The sequence below is a fragment of the Schistocerca piceifrons genome, chromosome X (assembly GCF_021461385.2).
Source record: "Schistocerca piceifrons isolate TAMUIC-IGC-003096 chromosome X, iqSchPice1.1, whole genome shotgun sequence".
NCBI classification, from domain to species: Eukaryota; Metazoa; Arthropoda; class Insecta; order Orthoptera; family Acrididae; genus Schistocerca; species Schistocerca piceifrons.
In genome coordinates this window covers 784561789-784575025 of record NC_060149.1, presented here as the reverse complement: position 1 = coordinate 784575025, position 13237 = coordinate 784561789, and the positions used below count along the sequence as shown (strand labels likewise).

The following is a 13237-nucleotide window of genomic DNA, read 5'->3' as shown; positions in this document are numbered from 1 at the left end:
TTGTACGGATAGCACCAGAGGGTACGCCTCAGTGCCAACCAAACAGCAGTGTATGGAATGCCGGTGAGACGTGCGACTGCACGAGTGCTGACTTCCCTGTGCATAGATGAACCCGCTACAGTCTCCATTTCTTCCTGAACTGTCTCAGCAGCATTACGCCTTGTGCTCGGTCAGCTACTACAGGGTCTATCGTCTAAACAACCCGTGGCTTGGAACTTCGAAATCATTCTCGCCACAGCTGTGGACCTTTACCCATTCGAATCCCCTTCCTATGGCGATAAGATCATAACGCTGAACTAGCACATTCCCCATTCTGATAATACAGCTTCAGTAAAAGCGCCTTTTCAGGTAACGTCAACATGCTGCGACTGCTGGCGCATCTGATTCTCTCTCTTATTACAGCTCCTTTTATACATGATTGTCATGCGCAGTCACTGACATTTTGCTGTCCAGCGCCATCTGTCTGCCATTTTGTGAAGTTTTTCTTTGTTCTAATAAAACCCCATGTCATTCCAAGCATGTGTGTCAATTTTTACCTCTCTATTTACATTATTCCGTTGTTTATTAAGTTTTCAAATTTATACTGACTTTTTGATCACCCAGTATGTTTGCATGTTATGTCTCGTTGCAGACTGAAATGATGAATGGGGGGCACTGGCAAAGCCACATTGTCCCTCAGCTTCACAGCACCTCCACATTGAGACACCGATATACAGCAAACCAGAGAAATGCTGTTTGTGATCAACAGTAGGATGACAGAATTGTCTTAGATAGGGCACCAGTGTATTTCATGTCTTATGCTGAACTTTAACTATGAACATTATGGCTATTTACTTCAAGTGAATTGTCTCATAAAATTGTCTGTATCCAGTGATACTTCAACATACTCAGAACATTCCTGTGGAAATGGATCATACAAAGGTAAGTAATTCTTCATATCTATCTTGTAGCAACGTGAACTAATATTTTACATGCTCTAGATTGCACTGAATTTCTTTTTTGAGCAAGTAGAGAACCCACCATTGAATTTAGGATTGTATTTTCATCAGGTAGAACAAACATGCAACAAGAATTGATGGCTTGTTCACCTGACACATGGTTTCTGTGTACACAGTGTGGACATACTTCAAGGGCTGCCTGGTGTTGCCAGGTATCTGATTTTGAGTTTTGTGTATCTGAGCTACCATAGGAAATGTGTCCAACTCATACTGTACAGTTTCAGGTGCAGCAGACTGAATGTCTGCAGCTCATTGTATGGCTACTGACATTACTAATGTCACCAAGCAATGCTAAATTTCTCCCATACCATAGTCAGGAAGCAGAATGTTCAGAATACTGGGCACAATTGGATGCCCATTTTTCTGCTTATAATAAGATGTTTGTTGTCTGTATGTGAGGCTCTGTTCAGACATTAGCTTCGAATCAGTCAAGTATGACGATCTTGTTAAACTGCTCAACAAGCTTTTCGATGGTGAGGTCCGTGTCACAGCAGCAAGGTTTAAATGTATAAGGTCTCCTCACTGAGTTGTTGCCTTTGCTCCTAAATTATTTACATTCAGCCAGAATTTTCTGTACCCTATTTAAGTTCAAATGAAAATTCACACAAATGCCTATTTCATTAAGATACTGCCAATACAGATTGCTGACTCAGCATTCTCTCTACTACAGTGAGAGAAAAATTAATTTTTATCCATATTAAAAGTTGCACTTATGATACAACATGGAAACTTTGTGAAAGAAAGGTGCCAATGTACTTGAAGAAATCAGACAGCATGTGTGTTAGTGCAATCCACTGTAAATTAAAACAGAAGTGATAAATAATCTCTTTTTTTCACAAGTGAATCATTTTTTTAAGCAAACTGTACCTTATTAAATTTTTATAGCTGCACTAAGATACATTAGCTACAATTTATATGTATTACTGAGTATATATTTTAGTTTTAGATACTGCACAATACACTACTTACCACCACAGACCAAGCAGAATAACAGAAGGCAATGTAATCGCTAACTGGAGATTGCTCCAACCTCGAACCAGATACGCAATACCTGCTATTATTATGTAGGCCACAGGCACTGGAAATAAGTAAGACACTCCAGAAATGGTACGCCATTTGCCCCCGACGAGTTCCATGCCTATGGGAAAATAATTCATTTCATTCAAAGTTTTGTTTTTCGCTGTTACTGCTTATGTATCTATAATTGTAATGTTTTCAGTTCATTAAATCTTATTGAAAACTTTGGAGTTATTGTGTGGAATGGTTTCCTTATATTGTTAAAGCTTAGTGTTGCTTCACGTGCTACATATTTCATATTTCCCGTATTCCATCTATTTTCCTAAAACATAAAATATGTATTTCAGTATCTTTCACTAACTTTTTTTTGCATTACATATGTCCTTCTTGAACATCATAGTTTGGTTGCACTTACATAATTATTACTATTTTGGTCTTGAAATCTGAGTTTGTAGCTACAGATAAAAATTATTTATTATAATTTTAAATAACACAAACAAAACATCTTAAGGGAGTGGTCATTCCTCCTTTGCTTTCCTCTCTTTCCCAACAACAATATAATTTAGAATTTGTGCTATATTAAATTTATAAGTCATAGTGTTTCAAAAATTTTGAGGATGTGTAAGTCACTAAGTTGTCATTGGTTTTTATGGTTGTAAAATACCTAATTAATTTTTATTATACTCACATAGTACAAATCCACTGAAGACAATTCCCACAGAAATGAAACCCAGTATTAGACGTAGAACCACATAGAGTTCAAACCAAGGAGAGAATGCCATCACTGTTGCCACACTTATCTGTAGTGCAAGTGAGACCATCAGTGTTCGTTTTCGACCAAATCTGGATAGAAAGAATTAAAATGTTGTATATCTTGTTGAAAAACAACTCTTAAAATAGATAATATGAAAGGTAACGTTTGATCAGCTCTTAAAGTACCTCACTTGCTTTTAATATAAAAATACCAGAAAAAATGAAATTCAATGTTTGTTTGACACCAAATAAATTAAGTTGGACAGCTCCAGTAAACACTGCAAAGAAAATTTTTCATTTCAGATTAAATCCATTAGTATATCTTTTCAGATTTCAGAAAGTCTCTGTTAAATTCTGAGTGAGGATACTTCATCCTGCTTTGAACTTTCTTAACAAACAGCACAGCAGAGTCAAAATGACATGAGAATATAGTTACTAAATGGAGAATAAATCAGTTTTAAAAATGGACACTAAACCAGTTGCAGAATGTTTATTTCATGAAAAGCAAAGTCATTACAATCAGGAAATGCATTTCACATTTAGAAAGATATCCAGAAATAATTTGTAATTGCTAGATGAGAAAATCTGCATACCATGATGAAATGCAAAGGATAAACCTCAGACTTTTTTCACCCCTGTAATATATTTATGAAAATACAGAGTAAATAAAATTTATTTACTCTGTATTTCATCATTTAGAGGTCAGTTATGTTCACATAGGCCCCTTCTAAAACTGTTTTCTACCATAGGGCACCAACACACCAAGAATATTTCGCCACAGTGGAAGAATAAGAATTGAAAACTGATGATTATGTATAATGTATCTTGCAAATCATGTGAACAGCCACCTGATGATGAACTTGTCAGTTTGAAACCAGTTATGGCACTATTTACTTAAATAAATAGCAGTATTAATAGTGGCTGGTTGCTGTTTTCTTCTTTGTAAGAATCAGCCTACATTACCTTTAAGCTACTTCTGTACTGTTCCACTCTCAAACAGTGCGCAGGAGGAACAAATGCTTAAATTTTTTCGTGTGAGCTTTGATTTTTCTTATTTTATTACAATGATCATTCCTCTCTAAGTAGGTGTGCAACAACAAAATATTTTTGCTTTTGGAGGAGAAACCTGGTGATTGAAATTTCAGGAGAAGATCCTGCTGCAGCAAAAAATGCCTTTGTTTTAATGACTGCCACCCCAATTTGAGCATCATATCCATTACCCTCTCCCCCCTATTTCATGATAATCCAAAACAAGCTGTCCTTCTGTGAACATTTTTGATGTCTTCCATCAATCCTATCTGATGTGGATCCCATGTCGTACAGCAGTACTCCAGAAGAGGGCAGACAAGCATAGTGTAGGCAGTCTTTTTCGTAAAGTTGTTACATTTTCTAAGTGTTCTGCCAATAAATCAAAGTCTTTGGTTTGGTTAGCCCCCAACATTATCTGTGTGATCATTCCAGTTTAAATGATTCATAGTTGTAATCCCTACGTATTTAGTTGAGCTTACATCCTTTAGATTTGTGTGATTTATCATGTAGTGGAAACTTAGTGGATTTTTTTTAGTCATCATGTGGACAACTTCACACTTTCATGATTTAGAGTCAATTGACACTTTTTGCACTACACAGATATTTTGTCTAAATCAATTTACAATTCATTTTGATCATCAGATGACATTACATGATGGTAAATGATAGCATCATCTTCAGACAATCTAAGAGGACTTCTCAGATTCTCTCCTAAATCATTTATGTAAATAAGGAACAACAGAGGGCCTATAACAATTCCTTGGGCAAAGCCTGATGTTATTCTGTTTTACTTCATGACTTTCCATCAATTATTGTGAACTGTGATCTTTCCTATATCACTGGTGAAGAATTGTTTCAAAAGCCTTCTGAAAATCTAGAAATATGGCATCAAATTGACATACCCTGTTGATGGCGCTCATTACTTTGGTAGAATAAAGGGCTACTAGTGTTCCACAAGAAAAATATTTTCTGAATCCATGTTGGCTATTTGTCAATAAATCATTTTCTTCTAGATGATTCATAATGTTCGAGCACAGTATATGTTCCAAAATCCTACTGCAAATTGACGTTAGTGATGTGGATCTGTAATTTAGATGATTGATTATCCCTATTTGCTTTCTTGGGTATTGGTGTGACTTGTACAGCTTCCCAGTCTTTGGGTACAGATATTTCTATGAGTGAGTGGTTGTATATGGTTGTTAAGTATGGAGCTATTGTATCAGCATACTCTGAAAGGAACCTAACTGCTATACAATCTGGACCATAAGCCTTGTCTTTCTTGAAGTGTTTTAAGTTGTTTCACTGCACCAAGGATATCTGCTACTCAGTTACTCATGTTGGCAGTTGTTTTTGATTCAAATTTTGGAATTTTTAGTTCATCTTCTTTTGTAAAGAAATTTCAGAAAATTGTGTTTAATAACTCTGCTATAGTGGCACCATCAATAACATCATTACTGTTGCCTCTGAATGCAGGTATTGATTGCGTCTTCCCACTGAAGTACTTCACATATGACCAGAATCTCTTTGGGTTTTCTGCCATATTTTGAGACAGTATTTCATTGTGGAAACTATTAAAAGCATCTCACATTGAAGTTCACACTATATTTTGAGATTCTGTAAAACTTCGTCAATCTTCGGGATTTTGTGTTCCTTTAAATTTGGCGTGCTTTTTTGTTGCTTTTGCTTTTGTGTGCCAAGGGGAAGAGTACCATCTGTAACTAATATATTTGGTCTATATCTCTCAACTGCCATCGATACTATTTCTTTGAATTTTAACCACATCCAGTTTACGCTTACATAGTCAGAGTAGAAGGTACAGAGACTGTGTCTTAGGAAGGTGTCATTCTCAGTATACTTCTGTCTTCTGTCCCTGCAATGCTTCATCTGAATTTTCCATTGATTCAAACAGTGCCGGAAGTCTTCCTCTGTGAGCTACTTCATGACGCATGTTGCTTTCTCTTTCACTGCTTCAACAGGCTGAAATCTTGTTCCTTTTAATACAGATTTGACCTTGGGGAATAAATAAATTTCACATGGTGCTAGGTCAGGTGAATAACTTGGATGGTGTAACACTGTTATGCCATAGTTCACTAGAAACCTCTTAACAGACAAAACAAATGGGCAAGTGTGTTGCCTTGATGCAGAACCCATGACTTGTTCTTCCACAATTTGGGTCATTTTTCTCTTATTTTCTCTAAGAGTTGAGCTAGATTCTCAAAGTAGCAATGCTGGTTAATAACTTGAGTTTCAGGAACCCTGTGAAGATATACAATCCCATGAATGTTAGAAAAATCATCATCACTTTGAATCTTGATTTGCTTTTTCCAGCTTTTTTTGCTCTCAGTGAATTTCAGCCCTTCCAGTGAATGGACTGGAGCTTAGTCTCTGGATCAGAAGTGAAAAACCAAGATTCATCACATGTTACTCTTTCCAAGAAATTTGGATCAATTTCAGTGGTATTCAAAGTGCAGTACACACATTTTCATGAGCTTTTTGTTCAATCATGAGAATTTTCAGCATCAGTTTCTCAGGAACTTTTCCCGTGTTAAATTGGTTTCAGAAATTGATCAAATAATCAACTGATGGTCAGATTGAATCAGTTTATCTAGTTTTTCAGTATTTTTGTTTGTTTTTTACGTTGAATGGCATCCTGGGCATGAGTCATCTTCAGCATCTTCTCAGCCACTTTGGAAATGCTTGAACCACTCAAAAACTAACATACATAGTAAACAGTCTGCATCATACACTTCTTTTAGTGAAAGATAGATTTTAGTAGCAGTTTTTCCAAGTTTCATATCAAACTTTACAACAATTCATTGCTATATTATTACACTTCTCATTTTTCCCACAAATGAATATAACTCTTACACAAATGGAGGCCATGGGCCCACTGACTTGTCTACAGACACCAGAGATGCCGCATTCAACTGAGAAGGCTTCATGGTTCACAGCTGTCAGTCATTTATATATGGCACAAGCATACTGACTCTTTGACAGCATCAGTTCCAGTATTTTATAGCCAGATTAGTTGCAAGATTATACAACTAGCTATATCCAAACTACATAATTGACACATTGAAGATATCTCTGGCTTCTCAAATTACATCCTAAAATAAATCATTTACATTATAGTGCCTCCTCTGACTTATGTTATAAACTGCATGTTTGAAGCCAAAAAATTCCTTGATGTTTTGAAAACCAAAATTATTTTCCCAATTTATAAGAAGGGAGATAAAAACTGTCCCAACAGTTCCAGGTCAATAGCCCTTATTCCCATAATATATCGGGTCAGAGAACACTTCATGAAAGAGCACTTTTCAGAACAAGAAGCTAATCTCTTCTTCACTAAATGGCTGTAGATCTGGTCTATCTGCTATTGAAGCTGTAAAATCTATGGCTGCAGATATTCTGGAAAACTCTGAATGCCATTCTTTTGCTTGTGTTATGCTCCTTGATTCAAGCAAAGCATTTCATACTGTATCACATGATATGTAAATTTTAAAAATACGGAATCAAGGATAATGAACTATCATTAATCAAATCATATATCATAGATAGGAAACAAGTTGTCAGTGCAAATAATTGTAGGTCAACTGCCATCTTTGTTACTACAGGAAAACCATAAGGTTCTGTCCTGGGCCATTTTGTCTTTCTTATATATATGAATAAACTACCTAGTTCTTTACCATATCAGACAGCAATATATGCTGATGATACAACTCTCATACTGACTGATCCTAATTAAGATGAAGTGAAATGGAGAACACTGACAGTGGTGGATATGTCTACACAGTGGCTAATATATAAGTAAACTAACACTATATAAAAACAAAACTGAAACAATATACTTCTGTCTCCACAAACTAAGTGAGCAGATAAATAAGTCTGAATCTTTTAGACTACTAGGAATTTATTTGGACCCACAACAGAAAAGGGATGCACACAGATATCAATTTAACATTAAACTACCACATGTGACTTACAGGGTGGTTATAATTAAACTTCTGCTACTTGAACCATTGCATATGCAAAACTATTTACTGTATAGGTACCCAAACTGCATAGGAATGATTTTCAGACAGTGTGCTGCAGGATTTGCATTGTTAGTGGTGTTAGTGCCATGACTTGCCATTAAACACTTATACTGGAACCAGTACAGTGACATAGGGTTGAAACACGAGTATTCATGTACACTAAAGTTGGTGACAGTCAGAATTGTTCTGGACAGTATCAGCAGGGCTTTACTCTTAAAACTGTTTTATCAAAACAACAGCAAGAGTGCTGCTATTCTTCATGAGTATCACTGCATTAAAGGAATATGGAGAGGTCTTACTTCCACAATGGGGTTGAGGAACATGATTCGGTAGTTCAAATTAATTGACGATTTGGGAATTGCCAAATTGGCTTACAGCCAATTGCACCACAAATTGTTGAAGAAGTTACTGTTGCCAGGGCTGAGAATGCTGGACACAAAGTGTGATCTTCAAGTAATGCACAAGCTGCATCATGACAACAGAACATTCCATGTTTCTCTGTTCAGAAAATGCTGTGAACAATTGGAAATGGTTTCTCTAATGCAGTTCCAGGCTGTCATGGTTGCAGATGAACATCACTGAGTAACGTTTGTAACCTGGAATGTAAAGATCGTCTGCAATTAACAAATGTTACCCTCTCATATGGAAATTAAAATGTGTTTCCTTCAATGGTTTATTCTTTATTTCTCTTCTTCATATCCATGCAAATGTTTCCTTAAAATCTCATTGTCTCATTTTTAACGGGACTCACTCAAGTAACAAAAGTTTAATTTTAACCACTCTGTAATTAATATCGAACTAAAACGCTGTGTCAGTACAGAACAACTTCAGGCTTTGTATTATGCTTTCTTCCACTCTCACTTAAATTATGGAAATATTCTGTGGGGCAACTCTTTTACTACAAAGACTGTGGTCATGTGGCAAAAAAGGCAACTTGCAGCCTCCATGGTATTGTGATTAAATGTTACATGTATCTTATGGTCATAGAAGAGATCAGATAGCTTTTACTTTCATTGTACTACACTGGGTACTTTTGTGAACTGTCTTCACAACTTTTTTGAGTATCAGTTCAATCTTCTCCTTTATATAGCGGCACAAAGTTTAGATGAGAAATTTACCTACATCCAAACACTTGCCATACTCCACTCCACACTTACAGGCTGCTGAGAAGTAACTTTCCGAGTAAGAAAGTCACTACTGCTATTTTTCTCATAATGCTATCTGGTTGTTGTTTGTCTGTTACTATATAATTAATAATCATGTGAATACAATGATTAATACTGAGGAATAACTTTAAGGTCCAGAATTTTCTGTACTATATTTATACATCTAATAGCTCTTATTTAAAACTCAGTAACTTGAGCTTTCAGAGGCTAAGCCATTCGTTACTGGATAGGTATAGTTGTAATGGTATATTAAACAGGGAAACATTTACTATTTAAAGCACTAAATTACAGAAAATAGAACTTACTTGTCTGATACCAGTCCAGAGACCAGACCACCAACAGCAACACCTGTTAGGAAAGTCATCTCCGCCACATTCGTCAATTGAGCACGGTCACACACCAGCGACCACTGCCAACATAACATAAAAATTTACATAGTAAAATTAAATTTTATGTATTGGAAGAGTGAAGGATGACATAGACAAAAATACATTACCATCTGAAAGATGGAGATGCAAAATGAAGTGGAATTTTATCATGAGAAATAAAAGCTACACAAAAAATTATTAACCTAAAATTTTATTAACAGTATCTAGAACTGAAGGGATTGACCATGATACTCCTAAATGTTATATCCAATAACATAAAAGTTGTAGTGAATGTTTCATTCATGTTGAGTTCTGCAGCTACCATATGTTGTGCAAATGCAAAAAACATAGTTCTTTGTTGTTTGCACAATATTATAATTTGTTATTCTTTTACTACACACTTGGCTCCAACTGTTTTGCTGTTTTCGTGTGGAACCTATCTACAACCCAAAAATTGTGTACTGTGCAAGAAATATATGCACATAGCAAACACCTGTCAGGAAATCACTTTATTTCAAAAACTATATAGCAGTAATGAAAATTCCTGGATGGAAAAATGCATGAAATGAGAGAATGTGAACCACTTGCCTATAACAGACAGATCTGAGGATCATAGAAATATGTAACAGAAAACAGTATTCACACTAGTTTTCAAGCTCTACAGGCATTCACAAACACAACTGTATAAGCCCCTAAACACACACTCCCATGGCAACGGTGAGACTGATTATCGATAATTGAAAGCTGTTGCCTGGATTGATCCAGGTGGGGAGGGGGATAGTGGAATAAAGTGGGTCAGATCTTTTGACAGACGACTCAGCAGCTGCACAGTAAGAAGAAAGGAGTTCAGAGGGTCGAGAATGCAAGAGACATAGAATGTTAGAAGGGGGGAGGACAGCAGAGGAAGGTGGAGACGAAGAGGAGAGAGAGACAGGGAAAGCAGTGGAAAACAGGGACAGGGAGATAGGGAGAGCTAGAGCCAAAGAGAGAGACAGAGAGAGAGAGAGATACGTAAGTGGGGTGGAGGGGGGGCAGAGGGAGTGGTGGGGGAAGGTAAGATTAGACTGTGGGAAACAGGTTAGCAGAGGTTTAGGTAAGGGGATTGTGGGATTATGGGATATGCTGGAGACACAGTTCCCACATGTGTAGTTCAGAGAAATTTGTGTTGGAAGGGAGCATCCAAATTGCCCACATAGTGATGCAACAGTTGAAGTCACTTGTGTTGTGGTGTGCAGCCTGTCTTGCAACTGAATAGTGAAGTGTGTGGTTTGCCGTAGTTTGACAGTGACTATTCAAGTGAGCAGACAGTTGGTATCTTGTCATCTTCACATAGTATGCTGTACAGGAATTGGCACATACCTGGTATATTACATGGGTGATTTCACAGGTGGCCCTGTCATTTATTGGGTAGGAAATGCCTGTGACTGGACTGCAGTAGTATGCGATGGGTGGGTTTATTGAGCAGGTGTTACATTTGTGACTACCAGAAGGGAATGATGACACATTGGGTGCAGGACTGGGAGCAGGACTGGAATAGAGGTGGCCAAGGACAAACTGTAAGTTGGGTGTGTGGCAGAACACTACATGGGTTTTGGTCATGATATCCCATATCCTGGGGAATGACGAGAGATGGTTGAAGCCCTAGAGAAGAATGTGGTTGATAGTTTCCAGTCCAGAGTAATACTGGGGGATCAGAGGAATGCTGCTCTGTGGATGGTTAAGAGGTCCACTAGAGTCACAGCAGGAGATGGCATAGGAGACCTGTTTCTGGAATAGCTTCATGGGATATTGTCTTCCAGTAGGGGCTCTGACAAGGTCATCACTACATTTCAACAACTCTTGCATTTTATTGCAGGTGCAGCATCGATGGGTAGTGATACTGCAAGGAAGAAACTTTTTGATATGGAACAGGTTGTCACCTGTTCCATGTCATGCTGAAAGTACTCTTGGTGGTTGGTGCACTTGATATGAACAGGCATCTTATGGAGTCATCTGAGAGATGGTGATCAACATTTAGAAAGATGACTCACTGAGTTGATAAGGACCATGTGAAGTGGATTTGGAACTAAGTGTTCAAGCTATAGAGAAGAGAGTAAAGGTTGTCCTTGCCAGGAGTACAGACTATATTACTAAAAGTTCTTGGTAAAATGCAGGATACTGCATTTGGGGTTTTGAGAGCATTTTGGAGAAAAACCAGAGTGGTTGCACTTGCTTATCAATGATCATTGGAGTACTGCCCCCATTGTTACCTTACTGGCATCGGTAGTCACTGTAAGAGGTGTGCCCACACCAGATGGGCTAAAGCCACTGCTGAAACCAAACTGTCGACTATATGAGTGAAAGCCATGTGCACGTCTCTGATCTATGTGAGCTGACAACAACTGTGGGTGTTTGGTCCTCTTAATTCATCAGTGAGTGGAGCCTGGATATCCACTGCATGTGAGATGTTTTGCCAGTAAAAATTTAAGATGCTGAGATGCCGCCTGAGGCCGTGGAATGTTTGTGGTCATGGAAGACTTCTTACCAGTGCCAACTGGCTGTCCATCTGACATTTTCCTGAAGTGGAGTCATTGCATCCAAGAAACGTGACTTGTTTCTGGCGAAGCTGTAACTTGTCCTTTATGGTGTCGACCCCTGCTTCATCTAAGGCACTGACAACTTGTTTGAAGTGTCTGTCATGCACTTATTGTCTTTGGAGAACACTAATACATCGTCTATGTAGGAATAGTAATTGGGGATGTTAAAAAGAACACGGTCGATGCAACGCTACCATGTTTGTGCAGCATTTTTTAGTCTGTATGGCAGTACCAAGAACTTGAACAAACCAAAAGGCATGATGATGACAGTTTTTTGAATATCATCCAGGTGCATGGGAATTTGGTAGTATGCTTTCTTGCAATCAGTGACAGAAACACAGTAGCCTCTGCTTGTTTGTGGGTAAAGTCTTGGATGTTTGTTACAGGGCAGGAATCACGCACAGTTCAAGCATTCAGTGTATGATAATTACTGCACATGTGGACTGATCCGTCTTTCTTTGGAACCACTTTTATTTGTGAGGCCCATGGGCTGTCAGATTATCGAAGCACACCACATAACACCATTTGATCGACTGTTCTTTCCCTACATTGAGTTTTTGAGGATCTAATGTATGTCCCTTGTGTTGTGCCATGGGTCACAGTGTAGTAATAATCCTGTGGATCGTTCCATATGGCACACGATTACACCATTGAAGGGACACTGGCATGGGCCAGAGAGGCAAGTAAAACAGAGCGCAAAGTATGTACCTGCGTTGACTTGTCTGTCAAGGTTGGCTCTGGGTGTAGTTCTGGTGTAGCTGACGAGAAGGCTGTGGGTCCCATAGGTCAGAGGGTGCATTGCCGTTTTAATACAGCGATTGTAGCGCGGGTGGTTTTGAGCTCCTGTTTAAAGCCTGGGCCACACGTGCGGATTGTTTCCGCAACGGTCGACGGCCTGCGGCTAGACGCAGAGTCCTGTAGCCATGCGGCTAGCTGCGGAATGTTCGTGCCGAGAGTCAAATACCTAGTCATCTATTTTGTCTCGAAAAAAATTGTTTCATGTAAACGAAGGAAAGCTACATCCGTCCATGTAGTTAGTTTCTCATAACAACTTATACTTTTCGTGTAAAAAATTAAAAACCACTGTTTTGGAATTCGTCTGTGTTCTGCGCTACGCAATCTCTCTCATTCGATTGTGAGGAAACTATTCGACGAAAAAAAATTATTTTTACGCATGTTATAGCCTGATATCACAGCTTGATAATGAACTGATTTTATTTTCGCTGCTGCCCATGGTTATCGTGATACTTCATAATTAAGTAAAATACAGCGCATATTTCGAAAAGTTTGCAGTAA

General features: G+C 38.0%; 1 protein-coding gene across 2 annotated transcripts in view; it reads right to left on the bottom strand.

The window, feature by feature from the left end:
- LOC124721887 (organic cation transporter protein-like) overlaps positions 1–13237 on the bottom strand; it is a 483907-nt gene that overhangs the window by 48023 nt on the left and 422647 nt on the right. For both annotated transcript variants that reach the window (XM_047247039.1, XM_047247040.1), the window contains exons 4-6: positions 9303–9406; positions 2704–2858; positions 1968–2136 (exon numbers count right to left, since the gene is read on the bottom strand). In XM_047247039.1, coding sequence (XP_047102995.1) covers positions 1968–2136; positions 2704–2858; positions 9303–9406 — 428 coding nt within the window. The remainder of the gene's footprint in view (positions 1–1967; positions 2137–2703; positions 2859–9302; positions 9407–13237) is intronic.